The sequence below is a fragment of the Mustela erminea genome, chromosome 1 (assembly GCF_009829155.1).
Source record: "Mustela erminea isolate mMusErm1 chromosome 1, mMusErm1.Pri, whole genome shotgun sequence".
In the NCBI taxonomy this organism is placed as follows: Eukaryota; Metazoa; Chordata; class Mammalia; order Carnivora; family Mustelidae; genus Mustela; species Mustela erminea.
In genome coordinates this window covers 7,635,501-7,655,081 of record NC_045614.1, presented here as the reverse complement: position 1 = coordinate 7,655,081, position 19,581 = coordinate 7,635,501, and the positions used below count along the sequence as shown (strand labels likewise).

At 53.8% G+C, this 19,581-nt stretch overlaps 1 protein-coding gene across 7 annotated transcripts in view; it reads left to right on the top strand.

Moving 5' to 3' along the window:
* DNMT1 (DNA methyltransferase 1) overlaps positions 1 to 18,394 on the top strand; it is a 45,266-nt gene extending 26,872 nt beyond the window's left edge. For all 7 annotated transcript variants that reach the window (XM_032310695.1, XM_032310676.1, XM_032310704.1 and 4 more), the window contains 24 exons: positions 1,522 to 1,640; positions 1,919 to 2,011; positions 2,821 to 2,972; positions 3,132 to 3,319; positions 3,424 to 3,607; positions 5,215 to 5,312; positions 5,523 to 5,670; positions 6,966 to 7,081; positions 7,261 to 7,465; positions 7,544 to 7,677; positions 8,615 to 8,788; positions 10,459 to 10,680; positions 11,522 to 11,714; positions 12,449 to 12,533; positions 12,711 to 12,839; positions 12,987 to 13,269; positions 13,486 to 13,627; positions 14,511 to 14,677; positions 15,071 to 15,248; positions 15,852 to 16,047; positions 16,332 to 16,498; positions 16,707 to 16,823; positions 17,670 to 17,760; positions 18,039 to 18,394. In XM_032310695.1, the coding sequence (XP_032166586.1) occupies positions 1,522 to 1,640; positions 1,919 to 2,011; positions 2,821 to 2,972; positions 3,132 to 3,319; positions 3,424 to 3,607; positions 5,215 to 5,312; positions 5,523 to 5,670; positions 6,966 to 7,081; positions 7,261 to 7,465; positions 7,544 to 7,677; positions 8,615 to 8,788; positions 10,459 to 10,680; positions 11,522 to 11,714; positions 12,449 to 12,533; positions 12,711 to 12,839; positions 12,987 to 13,269; positions 13,486 to 13,627; positions 14,511 to 14,677; positions 15,071 to 15,248; positions 15,852 to 16,047; positions 16,332 to 16,498; positions 16,707 to 16,823; positions 17,670 to 17,760; positions 18,039 to 18,073 (3,616 nt within the window). In that variant the 3' untranslated portion in view covers positions 18,074 to 18,394. The remainder of the gene's footprint in view (positions 1 to 1,521; positions 1,641 to 1,918; positions 2,012 to 2,820; positions 2,973 to 3,131; positions 3,320 to 3,423; positions 3,608 to 5,214; positions 5,313 to 5,522; positions 5,671 to 6,965; positions 7,082 to 7,260; positions 7,466 to 7,543; positions 7,678 to 8,614; positions 8,789 to 10,458; positions 10,681 to 11,521; positions 11,715 to 12,448; positions 12,534 to 12,710; positions 12,840 to 12,986; positions 13,270 to 13,485; positions 13,628 to 14,510; positions 14,678 to 15,070; positions 15,249 to 15,851; positions 16,048 to 16,331; positions 16,499 to 16,706; positions 16,824 to 17,669; positions 17,761 to 18,038) is intronic.
* The last annotated feature ends 1,187 nt before the right edge of the window (positions 18,395 to 19,581 follow it).

Below are 19,581 nucleotides of genomic sequence, written 5' to 3'. Positions count from 1 at the left end.
GGAGGTGGCACTAAAGACATACTTCTCAGGGATAATGTGCTCTTTAGCCTCGGGCCATTGGAGCCAGACTGCCTGGGGTATTGAGGGACTCTGGTGACCTCTGGTACTTGGGCTGAAAGTGGCAAATGGACACAAGTCCAGGGCGGGGTCCGCATTATGAACTAGTGGGTCCTGCCCCTGCCTGGAACTTAGAACTTCTCCCTGATGTCCCCTCTATCAGGAGAACCCCATGAGTGGCTCAGTCGGTTAAGCGGTTGCCTTCAGTTCAGGTTATGATCCCAGAGTCCTGGGATCGAGCCCCACATTGGGCTCCTGATTTGATGGAGAGCCTGCTTCTCTGCCTACTGCTCCCCCTGCTTGTGCTGTCTCTTACTCTCTCACTCTATCTCAAGTAAAATTTTTAATTAAAAAAAAAAAAGAAAAGAGGACCCATGGGAAGCTTGTCTGGCTGGGTACTGTTTGCTCCTCTTCTGTAGGTCCGCGGTGTCCCGCTCTCCCTTTATGTGTGTCCACGCATCCCACCGGGCTGTAAGTCCGGAGAGCAGAGCTATGGCTCCTGTCTGTCTGTCATGCCTGCCGTGTAGTAGTGGAGTTCAGCTCAAGGTGTTCATGTTTTCACTTCTTAAGTTCTGTGAGATTTCACGATGAGGGTTTCTGGCCTCCAGGGGCCTACGCTCCGGGATCGCGGTGGAGGGTGGTTCTCCCCAGAGCCGCAGATGGCCTGTAGCCTGCCTGGGCCTTTGAGGAACAAGATGGTACCTCTGGGGCAGAAAGTAGTCGCTGAGGCCAGCATGAGCAGAAAGACCTACCCCCCCCCCCCCCCCCACACACACACCCTGATTTCTTCTGAAGTTTGACATTTGCGTGACAGGACTGTGGATGCTTTCAAGCTCAATATTTAACCATCTGAGTGAGCCAAAGTCTGTCCTTCCCATTATTTGTACTACTTTTATGCTGTTAATGTCGTATGCTGTATTACACTTTTTTTTTTTTTTTGGAGGTGAAACTCCTGTAGCACTGACCATGTATAAATATTGTGAATAGGTAAATGCAGACAAACGGAGTGGGGAGTTGCCAGGGCAGGGAGGGAATAGGAAGTAGTGTCTGCTTACCGGAGATGAGCTTCTCTCTGGGGCAGTAAAGAACATTTTGGAGCTAATGGAAGCAAGTGTTGCACGACCTTGAGTGGAACAGGCCCTAGACGTTAGCAATATGCCGAGGGAAGACGGAGTTACTCCTCCCCTATGAGGTTTCCTGTCCTCCCGCTGTAAAACTCCCTGATCCGGTGTCACCCCTGTAGACACCTAGGCCTGCAGGCATCAAGGTCCTCTTGATGCACAGGTGGGAGAGTCCGGTAGAACAGTTGGGGTGAGGACACTGTGGCGATCTAGTGTTCTGGCAACCAGAAGGGTAGGAGCCTAGGACTCGTGCCTGGTCCCGTCACCTCGGGTCTGCACGGAACTCTATACGGCCACCTGCCTTCTCCGGCAGGCTGGTAACGGCTCTCTGTTGCCTGTCTAGCGTGTACTGCAAGCGCGGTCACCTGTGCCCTATCGACACTGGCCTCATCGAGAAGAACGTTGAACTCTTCTTCTCCGGTTACGCGAAGCCAATATATGATGATGACCCATCTCTCGAAGGTGAGTGGAACGCTCCGGGTTCTGTGTGGGACTGAGATCTGAAAAATGAAGCTTGCCTCCAAAGCAGTGCTCAGCTGGCGCTCTGCCCTCTTCAAGTTGGGACCGGGGACCGTGCTGCGGGCCGCTGCCAGCACAGCCTGCGGGCCCTGCAGGCTCCCCGCTTCGTCTGTCAAGAACAGTCAGCTCGGGGGCGCTCGGTGCCACTGGCCTTTCTGGGGTTTGGTGGGAGTCCTGGCTCTTAGTTCATTTTCAGGAAACTTTCTTTTTTTTTTTCTTAGGTGGTGTTAATGGCAAAAATCTTGGCCCCATAAACGAGTGGTGGATCACTGGCTTTGACGGGGGTGAAAAGGCGCTCATTGGCTTCAGCACTTGTAAGTATGTGGCTGCTTGGGGACTGTAACGGGATCCGAAGGGGCCTTCTTTCCTGCCCTCCCTGGGGCTCTCCTGGGCTCTGGTGGGATGCCTCAGGCTCACGGGAGCAGCAGCTGACTAACTTGTGACTGTGTGGGAACAAGGTCGGGTTCCAACAGAATGACTTTTCCAGCTGGCTCTGGAACTGAGCCTCCAGTTAGCTGAAAGAACAGGTCCTATCCCTTTAGCGCAAACCCAAACTGAATTCCAAAATCAAAGATGAGCCGAAATAAGGCCACTTGGCCAGTCTCCTATTCTCTAGATGTCTTTAAGATTTTATTTAAGGAATCTCTATACCCAAGGTGGGGTTTGAATTCATAACCTTGAGGTGGAGTTGTGTGCTCTCCCGAGGGAGCCAGCTGGGTGCCCCCATTCCCTGGCTGTCTCAGACCCACTTCTGAACGAGTTGACTCTGAATGTACTTTGCATTTTGGTGACTTTTGCATAGGGAATGACTTAGACTGTTCCAGTCTTCACAGACTCATCCCTGCTCTTTGGCTGTCATTGCCATTAGGTTCTAACCACCTTTTTTTTTTTTTTTTTTTTTTAAGATTTTATTTATTTATTTGACACAAAGAGATTATAAGTAGGCAGAAGGAGAGAGGAAGGGAAGCAGGCTCCCTGCTGAGCAGAGATCCGCCCCCCCGCCCCATGCGGGGCTCGATCCCCAGACCCTGGGATCATGACCTGAGCTAAAGGCAGAGGCTTTAACCCACTGAGCCACCCAGGCGCCCCTCAAACCACTTTTTAAAATTTCCGCTTACTGCAGCTTTTGCCGAGTACATTCTGATGGACCCCAACCCCGAGTACGCGCCGCTGTTCAGTGTGATGCAGGAGAAGATCTACATAAGTAAGATTGTGGTCGAGTTCCTGCAGGGCAACCCAGACTCCACCTATGAAGACTTGATCAACAAGATTGAGGTGAGAGGTGCAGGGTCTTCGTGACCTGGGCTGCGCGCCTGTTTACGGGCTGCGTGGCGTTTGCTCGAAAACTCACATCTAAGATGAGAAACTGTCTTTCGGTTTCATTAGAACAGTTTTGCTTAAGCCTAAGAGAAACTTCTGATGTTTTTCTTAAAGACCACTGTTCCTCCTTCTGTGCTCAACCTGAATCGATTCACAGAGGACTCTCTCCTTCGACACGCCCAGTTTGTGGTAGAACAAGTAGAGAGTTACGATGAGGCCGGGGACAGTGACGAGCAGCCCATCTTTCTGACCCCTTGCATGAGAGACCTGATCAAGTTGGCTGGGGTCACCCTTGGGAAAAGGTAAGGATGCGGCAGGAATAAAACTGAAGACACAAGACCAGCGAAGGTACAGTGTCCTGGGCACTTCTCCCCAGCCCCTAACACGATGGAAACCTCTGTCCCAGGAGAGCTGAAAGACGTCGGACCATTGGGCATTCTGCCAAAGAGAAGGACAAAGGTCCCACTAAAGCCACCACGACCAAGCTGGTCTACCAGATCTTCGACACTTTCTTCGCAGAGCAGATCGAAAAGGATGACAGAGAGGACAAGGAGAACGCCTTCAAACGCCGGCGGTGCGGCGTCTGTGAGGTAATCTCACGCGGGCCGGGCTGCCTGAGTAATCGGGAGCTTGAGACTCTCCCTGCTTGGACGTCACCCCTAAACCAGAGTCCGTTATCGAGGGGGGGGGTTTGCATGCCCCACGGGACACACACATTGACCAGACAGCTGTGGAAAGGGGTGCTTGGGCACTTTGCTGCTAACGCCACTGACACCGAAGAGTCTGGCCTCCGGTGGCATTGTTCTGTCTGGGTCGCACTGGGTGCAGAGGAAGGGATCACCCCACACGGAGGCGCTGCCGCTTCTGACAGGGAGGACACCCCCCCGCCCCCCGCCGGGAGCCTTCCTTGTCTCCCAGTGTAACTTTCCCAGGGAAGTGGAGATTTGAGGTCTTTTAAGAGCCCTCTCTTCTGCGAAGTCTTACATCTGCCTCACTCAGGAGCTGGGGGTGAATCTCTCGGGTCACGTGGAGAGGCGGTGTTTTGGTGTCCACTGTGGGTATCCCTTGTCTTCCTGTCCTCCACAGACACTGCATTTGGGGGGTGGGTTGTCTGTATTTTTGATTTGAGGGGTTTTCTTTCTTACCAATCAAAGTTCTGTGAGAACCCTGCATTGAGCGGCCTGTTGGTGCCATTTTCCCGATAGCATTTGCTCCCTGAGTTTGTCACAGTTTGGTAATTCCCACAGTGTTTCACACTTACTCGTCATATGTGTGGTGACCTGTGGCCAGTGATTGTCGTTTGCTGAAAGCTCAGATGATAGTTAACATATATTTAGCAGTAAAGTACTTTTTAAAAATATACTTTCTTTTTATCTTTTTTTTTTTTTTTTTTTTTTTTTTTAAGACCTAAAGCTAGTTAATAACACATTTAAAAGACTACACCGTAGCGAAAACATAACTTCCGTCTGCATTGGGAAACCAGAAACTTCATTCGGCTCATGTTACTATGGTGGCCTGGAGTTGAGGTCCACCTGTATTTGACTTATTTTGGACAAAAACTCAAATGTGAAATGCCACAGCTGCCTTTAGAACCTCTGTTCATGCTGTCTGCTGGACTGCGCTTTTTTTTTTTTTTTTTTTTGGTTTCACAGGAATTCACACGTTCTTACCATTCTTCCGGTTTTACTTTTACATCTAGCCCATGTATGTGCAATGTTCAAAGCGTCTTAAATACACACAGCTGGTGTTTGCACCTGTTCCGTGTTGATGTGGTTCTGTCTAGTTGACTCACTTGGATTATTAAATGGCATTTCGTTATATGAATATCCCAGCATTATCCCTGTTATAATGCTGTGGCGGTGTCCTTGAGTGAGGTCTCTTGTGACCGTCTCTATGTAGGAGCAGAATTGCTGGGGTGTGGGTTATGTTTCACTTCGGTCTAGAAAACTCCAGAGTGGTGGTGCTGGCTTACCCTTTGAGCATTGCTTTCTCTGCACTTGTCCCAACACATGTCCTGCTTTTTAAATTTGCTCCCCTAGAGGGTATGAATGGGATCTTGCTCTGGACTTCCTTCTCATACTTAATGAGGCTAAATACAATTTCTTAAAATTGTAATTCACCAAAAAAAAAAAAAAAAAAAAAAAAGATTGCCAATGGTTACTAATGGCCATTTCATTCACTTCTTAAAAATTTTTAGGTTTGTCAGCAGCCCGAATGTGGACAGTGCAAAGCCTGTAAAGATATGGTTAAGTTTGGTGGTAGCGGACGGAGCAAACAGGCTTGCCAAGAGAGGAGGTAGGTTTGGCTGACGCTGCTCTTGTGGCAGAGGAAAATGCCAGTCGATGGCGAGTGAGCTTGGCCCAGAACAGGTGGGCCAGGGTATCCGGAGCAGGCAGCTTTCCCTTATCTATCTTTGTCACCAGGCCTGTCCCATTTATCTGACTACAAAAGCCCCAGTAGGTTTCACTTATAAAGGAGATGAGCTTATAACAAGTGACTTTACAGGTGCCCCAACATGGCCATGAAGGAGGCAGATGACGATGAAGAGGTCGATGACAATATTCCAGAGATGCCATCACCCAAAAAAATGCATCAGGGGAAGAAAAAGAAACAAAACAAGAACCGGATCTCTTGGGTTGGAGACGCTGTCAAGGTAATGCTGGAGACGATGGTCTTATTGTCACAGCTCTGAGAAAGTTGTCGCCCTGTGTGTCACTGCCACACCCCTTCAGCCACACTCCTCCACCCCTGGAGGAGAGAAACATGCTCATTTGCCCCCGAGAGGAGCAGGGCCAGTGGGAGAGGCCAGGGCCCTTGGCCATGCACCAGAAATGGTCTTTTGGGGGTTTTTTTGTTTTTGTTTGCTTGTGTGCCCCAAACTCTGTTTTCCTAACATTTCAAAGTGGGCCTGTGACACTGTCCTGGAGTGTCAGGCTGGTTCTCCATCAAAGCTTGTTTCAAAGAGAGCCACCGCTGCCCCCTCTGGCCTGGGTGTGGGTGTTTGGTGACACTAGCAGATTGCCTCCCTGTCGTTCTGTGATTGTCTAAGGCACAACTTTTTTTTTTTTTTTTTTTTTAAGATTTTATTTATTTATTAGACAGAGATCACAAGTAGGCAGAGAGGCAGGCGGGGTGGCAGGGGGAAGCAGGCTTGCCGCTGAGCAGAGAGCCTGATGCAGGGCTCGATCCCAGGACCCTGAGATCATGACCTGAGCTGAAGGCAGAGGCTTAACCCACTGAGCCACCCAGTTTCCCCTAAGGCACTACTTTTACCAAAGCTGGAGAGGTTCCCTTTCCTTTAGCATTGCTTCCTTAATGTCTATAAGCCAAAGATCTGATATGTGGCATGGGGCCTTCCCCTGCCAGACGCTGCTGTAAGCCTGGGTGCGGCTAAGCCTCTGTCCTGTGTGCTGATCCTCCTTCCAGGATAGGAAAGGGGCACGTACTGTCCAGTGGGCGGAGAGTTGGAGGGAGGTTGGGGGCCTTGGAGGCTTCCTGAGGAGGCAGTATCTGAGCGGAGACCCTGAAGGTTGGCAAGGAGCCAGTTTCACAAAGATGTGGGACAGAGGCAGGGCGGGGGCCCTGAGTTGGAAACTAGCTTTCCTGGTGGGAGAAGTAGGTCCTCGTGGCTGGCAGGAGTTGGGGGCAGGGTGTGGCCTTAGGACCTTGGCACGAGGAGCTGGGACCTGTGCCGTTTAAAGTCAAATGCTGGTATCTGCTCTGCTGCCGGCACCGAAGGGCAGGGCTGATGAGGGAACGAGTGCTCTTTGTGCAGACTTCCAGCTAAGGGAGGCAGATGTTTTCTGTAGTAACCAGGTCAGTAGAGCCTCGTGACTTAACAAAATTATTAGGAATTAGGCTTTTATGCAAAGTAATAGGAACAGGTAGGTCAAGCCGAGACTGGACCTTCAGACCCATCCTCACCTGAAATGAAGCTCTCGTTTTCAGACTGATGGGAAGAAGAGTTACTTTAAGAAGGTGTGCATCGACTCAGAAACCCTGGAAGTGGGGGACTGTGTCTCTGTTATTCCAGATGACTCCTCAAAACCGCTGTATTTGGCAAGGTTTGTGTCTTTTCCTTTGCTTGACTTCAGCACACGTTCTTAGACCACTAGCAGATGCTCGTGTTCGGAGAGCAGCAGCGACTCTTTGCTAGGCTAATAGCAAAAAGAAAACACAAGTTACCCTGAGTGGATTCAGTCTGGATTTGCCGGTCAAGTACGTGCCTTTCTTCGGGCTCCAGGGTCACTGCGCTGTGGGAGGACAGCAGCAACGGGCAGATGTTCCATGCCCACTGGTTCTGCGCCGGGACAGACACGGTCCTCGGAGCCACGTCGGACCCCTTGGAGCTGTTCCTGGTGGACGAATGTGAGGACATGCAGCTTTCGTATATCCACAGCAAGGTGAAGGTCGTCTATAAAGCTCCGTCGGAGAACTGGGCCTTGGAGGTGAGTGCCCAGCGCCCCTCGCGTGCCCTTCTCTCTCTGCGTGGGGTTGTGGCTGACGCCAGGTCCTTGTGCTCAAAGGGAGGCATGGATCCCGAGGCTATGATAGCAGAGGATGACGGAAAGACCTACTTCTACCAGCTGTGGTATGATCAAGACTACGCCAGATTTGAGTCCCCTCCGAAAACCCAGCCGACCGAGGAGAACAAGTACAAGTGAGTGCCGGCCCGGCCGGCGGTGCTCCAGGGCCTGCGCGGCTCTGCGCGACCCTCCGACTCTCGCATGCTGTTGTCTGCCGGGCTTCCTTTTCCCCACCAACCGAAGACGGCCTGACTGGGTCACAGTTGCTTTAAGTGTGTGGACGGCCTGGGTGCGGAGTTCCCTTCATGAGAGGCTCTCCGGTCCAGGGGCAGAATGTGTGCTTCTGTGCACTTCTCGGCGTCTGTGCTACAGACCTTGCACGTTTTCTCGTGTTTCTTAGAGGTTTTCTTCCGTGAGTGCTCCCTTTGATGCTGCTTTATTCTACCTGGTGACTGACTGCTCTTAGGGAGGCTTGCTTTTTAAGATTTTCTCATCTCAGTGCCCCACACCTTCCTTTGTGGCCTCCGTGCCTCGCTTGCTGGGACGCAGCATGGCTCCGGTGCCTCTCAGAGGCTGGGAGGGCCGCCTTGCATGCTTCTGGTGTTTGTCCCGTCAGCCTGCTGCTCCCTTGTGATTTGATCTCCAATGAGGGCCATTTCTAGCTCTCCTTTATGGGTTTATTGATGAGAAATAACGTTGAATTTTACCAGCTAGCTTTTCAGCTGATAGAGAATAGTCTGAGACTCCTTTGACTTGAGCTCTGACTGAACCACTCTGTGTTCTTGCTTGTGGTATACTTTCCTTTCTGTTTGTCTTAGGGGTTTGGTTTGGTTTGGTTTTGCCTTTTTTATATCAACTACTCAAAAGTGGAATTGACTTGTCACTTTCTTGTGTTATATTTTGGGTCTCAAGTAAGTGTTTTCAAAGCGTGAACATAAACTACAGGAAAGCTATTTCCTGCAAATATTTGCAATATTTTCTGTTGGTCTTCAGAGTCTCTGGGCCTCTGGCTGCTCATGCAGCTGCTGCCAAGCAGCTCAGGGCCTTTGTTTCTGCCCTTTGCTGCTTCAGGTTCTGTGTAAGCTGTGCCCGTCTGGCTGAAATGAGGCAGAAAGAAATTCCCAGGGTCCTCGAACAGCTTGAGGACCTGGACACCCGGGTTCTCTACAGCTCGGCCACCAAGAACGGCATCCAGTATCGAGTGGGTGATGGCGTGTACCTCCTCCCCGAGGCCTTCACGTTCAAGTGAGTGCCCACTTTGCCCACGGCAGGGCCGTGAGCTCTGGACCAGTATAGGGTTCACTTCGCGATGTCCCCCAGCCTGGACCCCGAGGACTAGCTGCTGCCTAAACTGTCACTGTAGTATCTGTGGTGACCAGCTGCGGCGAGCCCTCCGGGCAGAGTGAAGATGGAAGCCCGAGGATGCACCGGCTAAGGGGTCGCTGATGCGCGCGTTGGGGCCCTGCCCGGGAGATGAGACCACCTCCTCTTGGGCCCTGTCGGTCCCATGGGAGGATGGTCTCACCCACCAAGCTCTTAGGATGAAGTGAGTTGAACGGAAAGTACTTATTAGCCCAGTGCCTGGCCTAGAGTAAAACTGAACAAACAGGAGTTGCAAGCCCATTGACCAGGAAGGAGCAAGACTTCTTTCTGGGTCGGGGGTTGGGGCTCTTTGGGGACATTTCCACACTTGATCCAGTCTTTGTTCTAAGAATTAGCACATGGTTGCGTTGACAACCAGCACTTCCCAAGCTTCTCTGTTTCCCGACTTGCGGTGGCATTTCTCTAAAGTCCCAGTTGAAACCCAGTCTTCACCCCTCCATTCAGTTACTCTGAATTACGGAGCACAGGGCAGGGGCCTTCCAGCCTTGTGCAGTGGCGCCTGGAGCCCCCTTCAGCCCCGCTGTCCATGGTGCGGAGGGGAGGGTGCCTGAGGTGCTGTGTGTCCCGGTGCCCCCTGCACAGCACAGGTGTCCCCACAGGTGCTTGGGGGCGCCCCTGGAGCCTGTCCAACTAAGGGGGCCTGGTGGGAAAGCTGCCTTCCTGAATGGCAGCCTTGACAGCGTGCAGCCAGATCAGATGGCCAGTAGGCTGCATCCGGCTTGCTCAGACTGCGAGTCTCCGCCCTGTGCTTTTCGCTGCCCGGTCAGAACCTCAGTCGGCAGAGCACAGGTTATGCCTTGGGAACAAGCCCATAGATGGGAGGTTTCCTTCTTGCCCACACTGTCCATCATAGTTCAGCAGGGCACTTGGCCAGTTGGGTCACTTGGAGCTGAGCTGGTGGAACCACTACCTTCTCAGAGTTGCCGGTTTGAGTTTGAGTTGCCTTCTCAGAGTTTGAGCCAAGGGAAAGCGCCCCAGAGGCTCTCCTGGCAATTAAATGTTCCCGCCCGGAAGTACCTGTATGTCCGTTCTCACACTTGTTGAGCAAGATGAGTCACATGCCAGGAAGTGCAGTCCTGCTGTGTGGCCGGGAGCTGGGCAGACTGCGACAGTGTCAGTAGCTATTGTAGCAAGTAGTGCACGGATGGAGAAGACTCAGTTTATTTTATTTTTTAAAGATTTCATTTATTTGAGAGCCACACGAGCAGTTGAGGTGGGGCGGGTGTCGGGGAGAAGTAGGTTCCCCGCTGAGCAAGGAGCCTGATGTGGGGCTCAATCCCAGGACCCTGGGATCATGACCTGAGCTGAAGGCTGAGGCTTTAACCCACTGAGCCACCCAGGCGCCCCGAGGATGCTCATTTTAAACTATATGGGTGAGATTTAATTGTTCTCTAAGTCTCTGGGCACCTAGCTGCATTAGTTTATAAGGTGTTTGAGCTAAGTAGTAGTTGTTACTGGCTGTTGAGGAAGGCCGAGGTCATTGCTTTTTGTGGTCTCACGTTCAGTTACACATAATCCTTGCTTCTCTGCAGCATCAAGCTGTCCAGTCCCGTAAAACGCCCGCGGAAGGAGCCTGTGGACGAAGATCTGTATCCAGAACACTACCGGAAGTACTCGGATTACATCAAAGGCAGTAACCTGGATGCTCCTGAGCCATATCGAATTGGCCGAATAAAAGAAATCTTCTGTATCAAGAAGAGCAATGGCAGGCCCAACGAGACTGATATCAAGATCAGAATCAACAAATTTTATAGGTTGGTGAAGGCCTCTGCTCTTCCGGGAGGCAGCAGTCTTTCTAGAAGTCTGAAATGGGGTCGCAACAGTGGTATTTTAAGACCTTGGTAAAGGTAGCTGTTTCTCTAAGTGTTTCTGATTATTTATCTGGTGGGTGATGACAGTGACTTAATTCTATTTCATAGCCTTGCTTTAGACCTTTGTTTTACAGTGACAAAGTTCTCTGCCCCAAATCCTTACGCAGAAGTCAAGTGTATGACAAAGTCAGGGATGGAATGTCCTGGACTCTGCCATCTATTTAGGATTGTCTGAATTCCGCCCCCTCCCATCTCCCCTCCCCATTCTGTCCTCCTGTTCTTCCCAGGTGCCCCTTCCTGTTTCTGGGGTTCCCGCTGTCTGTTCTTTTCCCAAGTTCTTGGCTTCACTTAGTCTGCTTCTGGGATCCTAGTAACTCGTAGTGGTTAGGAGCTAACCTGAAAATAATCAGAGATGGGTATAAGGTTGTTTCACTTAATTAATGTATATCAAAGACTTTTTAAAGTCTTTGTAATAATCATTTGTATTAGCAGAAAAGAAACGAGAAGTCTGGCTAGGATAAGAGAAGAAAGCTCTAGATACTTAATGGGCAGCGGGCAGCTATTGTTCATGGTAAAGGAGCCAGCACATCATTCCCTGAGGTCATGGCAAGGAATCACACTCAGCTGGTCGTGCCGATGAAGGGGGATAGAACTCAAGCTGAACTAACGGGGTTGTGGTCTTTACCTGTTGGTTTTCTGAGCACCCCCAGGAGTGTGGTGCCGTTTAATTCTTTGTTATTTAACAGCAAGAGAGAATTGCTAACCAAGACGCTTCCATTTTCAGGCCAGAGAACACCCACAAGTCTACCCCAGCAAGCTACCACGCGGACATCAACCTGCTTTACTGGAGCGATGAGGAGGTGGTCGTGGACTTCAAGGCCGTGCAGGGCCGCTGCACTGTGGAGTACGGGGAGGACCTGCCTGGGGGCCTCCAGGACTTCTCCGCAGGGGGGCCGGACCGCTTCTACTTCCTTGAGGTGGTACCCTGCACTGGCTGGAGGGAGGGGCTTCAGGTCAAAGTCCCAGCCCCCAAGAATGCCGTGGAATTACTCAGAGTATGAATCTGCGGTATTCGAGTTCTTCTGGAACTTACATATCTTTCAGCCAGAAGTAACGTTTGAGAGTCCTTATGCATCTACAGTGCATTTGGAGACTAGTAGGTGGCCTGTGCTAGCCCTGTCAGTGCCTTAATATGAGCTAGAGAAAGGTGCCCCTTTGCCTGGTGGACTTAGTCCTGCCCCTCAGTCCCTTCATTCAGGGGTCTGTGGCCGGGTGAGGTGTGTACCGCTGAGCACTGGTGACCGAGAAGGGGTCTGGGAGTCTGTCAATGAAGCTAATCGCTTTTGAGCTGTTTGAGCGTGCCTTTTCCTGCGTTAGGTCATCTGAAGTTGGTCCACGCCTGTTTCCTTCAGGTGGCCCTGTGGGTGACCCAATTGTCACTTTGCCTATTTTTAGAATGAGTAGGCCAGGTACTTAGGGTAGCAGGAGTTCCAGTGTTGGCCCCATAAAATGTTTATATCGTAGAACTCCCCTCCCCCCGCCCCTGCTTCCAGCATAATAAAATCGAAGTATTCTTATTAATGGCTAATTGCTTGTGGCCGTAATTAGGGAGAAATTAAGTGGATCTTTATCAGATTAACTTAAATTCCCTTCGTTAGAAAAGGGACCAGTGTATTTCTCTGCCAGACGGTTGTGGTTTTTTCCTTCTTAGGCCTATAATGCGAAGAACAAAAGCTTTGAAGATCCTCCAAACCATGCCCGCAGCCCTGGAAATAAAGGGAAAGGGAAGGGTAAAGGTATGTCATTATTCCACACGGATCTCGAGTCTGTCTTACGTAATTCGGGAACTCGTGAGTCCTTTGGTATGAAAACACAGCTTCTGCTGTTAGCTTGTTCTTTGCTGTGAATTCAGAATGAGGGTTTAAGGAGAGCAGGTGAGGGCTCTGACCTAACTTGTGGCCTGTCTCTTCCAGGGAAGGGCAGGGCAAAGTCTCAGACATGTGAGCCGAGCGAGCCAGAGACCGAAATTAAACTGCCTAAGCTTCGGACCTTGGATGTGTTTTCCGGCTGTGGGGGCTTGTCAGAAGGCTTCCACCAAGCAGGTACGCACCGTGAGAGTCTGTTTGCACAACTAGTCAAACTGGATGAGGCAGGTTCTACCGGGAAGACGTTTCTGGCTCTGGTCACAGTTCTGCCTCCAGTGTGATTCGAGGGGATGCTTCGCACACATTTGTCCTTGTATGTCCCAGGCATCTCGGAAACACTGTGGGCCATCGAGATGTGGGATCCTGCGGCCCAGGCATTTCGGCTCAACAATCCCGGGTCCACGGTGTTCACGGAGGACTGCAATGTACTGCTGAAGCTGGTCATGGCCGGGGAGGCGACCAACTCCCGGGGTCAGAAGCTGCCTCAGAAGGGAGACGTGGAGATGCTGTGCGGTGGGCCGCCTTGCCAAGGGTTTAGTGGCATGAACCGCTTCAACTCTCGGACCTACTCCAAGTTCAAGAACTCCCTGGTGGTTTCCTTTCTCAGGTAAACAGAGTAGAAGCCCCTGTGGTCAGCGCTACCTGAGGGTGGCTGGCGTGCCCGCTGCAGGCCGCGCAGGCGAGGGCCCAGCCTCTGCCTCCAGGGAGCTGGTGGCTGGCTTCTCAGCAGAGAGACTTGAGAGTCGGCGGGTGTAGCTTCTGGTAGAGGGGGTCTTCTTTGGTGCGTGCGGATGACCCCCGTGGTCTCTGCCACCTCCCACAGCTACTGTGACTACTACCGGCCCCGCTACTTCCTGCTGGAGAACGTGCGCAACTTCGTCTCCTTTAAGCGCTCCATGGTCCTGAAGCTCACTCTCCGCTGCCTGGTCCGCATGGGCTACCAGTGCACCTTCGGCGTGCTGCAGGTGGGCGGCCTGGGCGGGCGGCGCGCGGGGGTCCCCAGCGGCGGCAGATGGTTTCTAATGAAAGCAGAGTTGAACGGGACAGGCCTGTAACACGGTGACCCGTGCCACTGAGCGCGGGCGAGGTGGCGGCTGGGACACGGATCCGGCACGCCAGGAAGTCCACTTCCTTCTTACGGCCTTGAGAGTCGCGTCCTCTGGTGCCCGTGGCAGGGGGCGAGTGTCTCCAGCCCCTTTCCCTTGAGAGGGAAGGGTGGTGGCCAGCCCAGAGCTCTGGGGAGCAGTTAGATCCCCGTAGGGGGTGGGGAAGCTGGAAGCGCAGAGCTAAACCGCCAGCACTCTCAGCGGTCTCTCGGGTGAACGAGCGGGTACAAACCGCAGGGGCGGGGGGAGGTCGTACTCCAGGGAGCGACGGGCAGCTTTGTCTGTGCGGACAGAGGCTGTGGGTGATCAGAGGGAACTACGCTTGATCTGAAAAGCGGCTAGTCTGTGTGTACCCGTTCAGTAACTGACGGCATAACGACAGCCGAAGCAGTGCTCAAAAATGGGGAGAAAGTCTGGCTGGGAGGCAGTGAGGTAGTGCCTGCGTGAGCGAGGCGCTGGGCTGCCCCCGGCCCCCATCCACCGTGTCCAGCGTCCGTGGGTCCTGGGCTCACCCACCAAACCGAGAGCGCGGAGATCACGGGACCCTGCGTAGAGCTCTTGAAAAAGCTGGCTGTAGTTGCCAGCACGCTTTACTCCCGTCTTCAGGGACTAGTGGCCTTGGCATGGTCTCCCCTGTCTTTCGTCTGGTCCCACTTACTCTTGTTGGGAGCAAACCTGCTGAGTTAAGTGGGGGCGGGTTGGAGGCGCCCGCCTGAGTGCGCGTGTCCCGCGTGCTCCGCAGGCTGGTCAGTACGGCGTGGCCCAGACGCGGAGGCGGGCCATCATCCTGGCTGCGGCCCCCGGAGAGCAGCTTCCCCTGTTCCCAGAGCCACTGCACGTGTTCGCGCCGCGGGCCTGCCAGCTGAGCGTCGTGGTGGACGACAAGAAGTTCGTCAGCAACATCACCAGGTGGGAGCCCGCGTGCCCCGTGTCACGGTGCTTGTTCCCTGGCAGGTGGGGTGTTGGCGGGTCTTTGGAGAGGCCTGAGATGAGAATGTGTTCGCGCAGGCAGCGAGGTGCCGGCCTCCCGCACGAGCGCTTCATCTCCTCTGGTCTTGCTCTGACCTCGGGATGAGGGCTGCACGCGGGGCAGCCGCCGGACCTGGCCGTCATCGGGAGCAGAACTCGTAGTACAGCTTATCCTCTTCGTATGCTCGCGGCCTTGGGCAGCTCTTTGACTTCTGAGCTAGGTTGTCCTCCCTGGAGGGGGCAGTGCCAGCCCCCAGGAAATGGCACCTGTAACGTGAGGGACAGTCGTGGCCTGGGTTCCCAGGTTGTCAGTGGTCTGCTGTGCTGTTGCAGGTTAAGCTCGGGCCCGTTCCGGACCATCACCGTGCGGGACACCATGTCTGACCTCCCTGAGGTCCGGAACGGAGCTTCGTCCCTTGAGATCTTGTACAACGGGGAGCCTCAGTCCTGGTTCCAGAGGCAGCTCAGGGGTGCACAGTACCAGCCCATCCTCAGGGACCACATCTGTAAGGTAACAGCGCCCTGCCAGAGCAGGGCCACCTAGTCGGACCAGTGGCCTCATGAGAGTGGAACGTGTGCTTGGAGCCCAGCGAGGGCTTGGGGTGGGAGGCAGGATCTGAGCCTGACCCCTTCCAGTTCAGGCCAGATCCGCGTCCTCTCAGCTGGTTCCCACCCTCCTCTCCTGCCTCCTGCTTTTCACCCTGCCCCTGCCGTCCATGCGCCGTGCGGCAGGGCTCGACCACTGCCCCCTCGGACTGACCTCGTCTCTTCTGCCCGTGTTCTGTGTGTTCTCCCTCTGGGTGGTTCTCTGATCATGCGGTGGCCTGCTCACCTGTCACCACCTCACAGAAGCCCTCTCAGCTTGCCCTAAGCTGTCCCTCACCTGTTCTCCCCCATGCTGTTCCACGTCCCTGCTTTGCTACCTCCATGGCACGTGCAGTCCCCAGGCTGTTGGTTTGGGCTACCGTTTTTCTCCCACGAAGGGATACAGACCCCTCGGGGGTTCCCGGGCACTGTGATGTTTCCAGTGCCGAGAATCGTGGCATCCAGCCTCCCACGGGTGCTTCATGCTCCCTGACTAAAGTGACAGCTGGGCCCTGCTGCGCTTTTTCAGGACATGAGTGCGTTGGTGGCGGCCCGCATGCGGCACATCCCTCTGGCGCCCGGCTCCGACTGGCGCGACCTGCCGAATATCGAGGTGCGGCTCTCCGACGGCACCATGGCCAGGAAGCTGCGCTACACGTACCACGACAAGAAGAATGGCTGCAGCAGCACCGGGGCCCTCCGCGGGGTCTGCTCCTGCGTGGAAGGTGGGGACCCTGCCGGTGCCCGGGGTGGGACTTCCCTTGGGTTTACCTTGAACCGCAATCCCTCAGCCCCCTTAGCTTCTGACGGCCTGCGGCAGTCCGGGGGCTCCCGGCCGGAGATGCCAGGGACTGCCGCTCACGGACCTGGGCAAGGCACAGACAGCGCAGCCCTGGGCGTCCCTGCTGTAAATAGGTGCTGAGTGCACGCTGTGTGTGTGGCTGGGGACTGTCGCTGCTCTGTCCCTCCCGTTCCATAACCGCAGTCTCATCGCGGCCCTCTCTTCCAGCGGGCAAAGCCTGCGACTCTGCAGCTAGACAGTTCAACACCCTCATCCCCTGGTGCTTGCCCCACACCGGGAACAGGCACAACCACTGGGCCGGCCTCTACGGACGGCTGGAGTGGGACGGCTTCTTCAGCACGACTGTCACCAACCCTGAGCCCATGGGCAAGCAGGTAGGGCTGGGTGCCGGGGTCATGCTGGGAGGGGACAGAGGCATGGGCTCGCGGGCGGGGGCGGCCCATGGGAGGCTGGCGCTCCTCTCCACCTCCCACCTCTGTGCTGACGGAGACCGGCTCGGCCATCAGGCCTAAGGCTGGAGTTTCCGATGGGGCGGGTGGGCCCAGGCTTGTTCCCCTTCCCCACCTCACCTCTCGCCCCCAGGGCCGCGTTCTCCACCCCGAGCAGCACCGCGTCGTGAGTGTGCGGGAGTGTGCCCGCTCCCAGGGCTTCCCGGACACCTACCGGCTGTTCGGCAACATCCTCGATAAGCACCGGCAGGTCAGTGGGGAGTGGGACCGGACCTGCTTTTCCTCTGGCCTTGAGCAGGGACCGAATGACACCACGTGGCTCTGATGGCATAGGCCCGCCAGTCTGACCACGGGGCAGGGTATGTGAGTGGAGAGCAGGACTCACATGGTCCCTTCTGAGGGGACACCGAGCAGCCAGAGTTCTTTGGCCAATTGGCCTCTGTATTCCCAGGCAGGGGATGCCAGGACGGAGGGACCCTAGGGTCCAGGGTGCTTGCAGGCCAGGCTGTTGTTCGTTGAGCACATTGGTTGCTGTTTACAGCTCTGAGGCAGGTTTAGCCCAAAGGAAAGTTCCGGGGCACTGAAATTCAGTGAGGGAGAGGGAGGAAACGTGCAGTGGTGGAAACTCACACTTGTTAAGTAAGGGTGGGAAGGAACCCGCTGTCCCTCGCTGATGCTCAGGGTGTTGAGCTAGCTGTTTCTTAAATGTATTTTCGTCTAAGAAACGCCTGCGCATTGCTCACAAAGCCAACAGCGCCTGCGCTTCTAGCAGAAACCTCCTGCCTCCCCCCACCACCCAAGTCCTGCTGTCTAGAAACAACCCCTCTTGGCCGGAAGTGGAGCACGGTGCATCCGCGTCTGGCTGAGTTTTTCTGAAGCCCTTTAAAGGCCCCTTTTCTGTGGGTGGGTCTTGACATGGGTTTTCAGGTGTGAAGATGGGCTGGTTGGAGGGTCCCAGAGCCATCATGGTAGAAGGGCTTCGGAAGCCCATGTGAGCAGGAGACCTGGGCTTTCGTGCCCTGGTCACTGTTCTGACAAGAGGCGGGTGCTGACCCCGTCGTGCCAAGCCAGGCATCTCCCTCCTTCCCTCCTGCAGGTGGGTAACGCTGTGCCGCCGCCTCTGGCCAAAGCCATTGGCTTGGAGATCAAGCGCTGTATGTTGGCCAAAGCTCGAGAGAGTGCCTCAGGTACGGTGCGGGGCCGTGTGATTGGCTCTGGGTCCTTTCCTCGGGCCTCCCCGTGGCCTGGCTCAGACGCTGGCCAGGGCGGCCTGGGAATCCCTGGGAGCCCCCGGGAGCAGTCTCACCGAATGTCCCTTCCGAGCTGCTGCCGCTGCCTGTGTGGTGCGCCATCAGCAGGGACACCTGGCTGCTGTCATAGCCCTTGGTTTCGGCCCGTTTGCTGTGTTGCTTAGCGTCCGCCGCATGTGTGCTCTGCAGTGACTTCCCTTTTTATGTCCCTTCAGTTAAAACCAAGGAAGAGGAGTCTGCTAAGGACTAGTCTTGCCCTCCTGTCGCCCTCGTTTCTGGCACCAGGGATCCCCAACATGCACTGATGTTGTATTTTTAACATGTCAATCTGTCGGTTCAAATGTGTCGTTCACGGTGTTTGTGGCCTTGGCTGACATGAAGCTGTTCTGTGAGGTTTGCTTATCAACTAATGACTTAGTGATCAAACTGTGCCGTACTTTGTGCATTCTGGATTTTAAAAGTTTTTTATTCTGCGTTGTATCAAATCTACCACTGTATGAGTGGAAATTAAGACTTTATGTAGTTTTTATATGTTGTAATATTTCTTCAAATAAATCTCTCCTATAAACCACCCTGGCTGGTGACTTGTGATTTCCGAGGGGATTCCAGCTGACTCGCAGCCGCATCTGGGTGCGCATGGGCTCCTCAGGGCTGAAGGGGACTCCACAGAGTGGTCAGGCGGAAGTTAGATCACTCCTGGGGTGCAGTGTCCATGCTTGGGGTGGGGGTCAACTTGTGACAGGTATGGCCAAGGAGACGCAAGTGGAATTTGTTAGTGTGGCTTCCAGGAAAGCCTTTTAAGGGAGCAGTCTTCATTGGCCTTCCCAAGCATAGCCTTTCTTTGCTCTGGAATGGAAGGGGATGCCTGGTGGCACAGCAGCCATCTTGTGACTATGAGGATAGAAGCCCTGTGTAGTGGATGGTGGAGAAAGGAGAAGAGTGGCTTGGAGCCCTGGCCTGGTGCCCACAGACAAACTAAATTTTTTAGGTAGGCTTCCTGGGCGTTCAGCCTAATTCAGTCCTACCGAATTCTAAGACAGACCTTTCCTTTGGTTTGTCTTTGGGAAAGGACTTGCTATAAAACGCCAACAAAGCAGAAGGGGACAAAGAAGTTAGTCAGCGGCGCTCCCGACACAGGGAACCACTGCTAGGGTGAGGACGCCCCTCCTACCACCACTACCGGTAAATGGCGCCCCTGGTGGCCCTTTAGCTGTCACTTTCCCCTCAGTGAGTGAAAGTCTCTGCTCATAAGAGTGAAGGACCAAACCCAGTTCAACTGTAAAACTTAAAACTACCTTCTTGCTCAGGGCCTAGATGCTTCCTTCCTGTTGTAAACAGCGCTGCGCTGAACATCCCTGGGCGCGCTTTTCCGTCTCCTCCAGGGAAACACCTGGGGGCGCCTGATCATTGAGTGTGAGTGTTTCCTGTTTCTACTTCAGATCATGGGACCAACCTACCCGTCTAGAGGTTTTAACGTGCAAACATTGCGAACAGTGCGAACTTCCCTTTAGCCTACCCTGGCTTTTGCTTCTTTAGTCCTCCTCAGTGACCTAGAGAGAGCCTTGTTAGCATTTTAAAGAGCGATTGAACATTTTCAGGTGTCGGGTGGCCACTGGAAGGTGTTCCCTGTCCCTGATGCCTCGTGAGTTGGTCTTTGCTGATTGCCTTTTGGGGATTCGATTTTCCCCTTGATTGTTACTTGGATCGAGTTGTCCTATCTTTGCCGTATAGGAATCTTATTTTTAGGGATTAGATTTA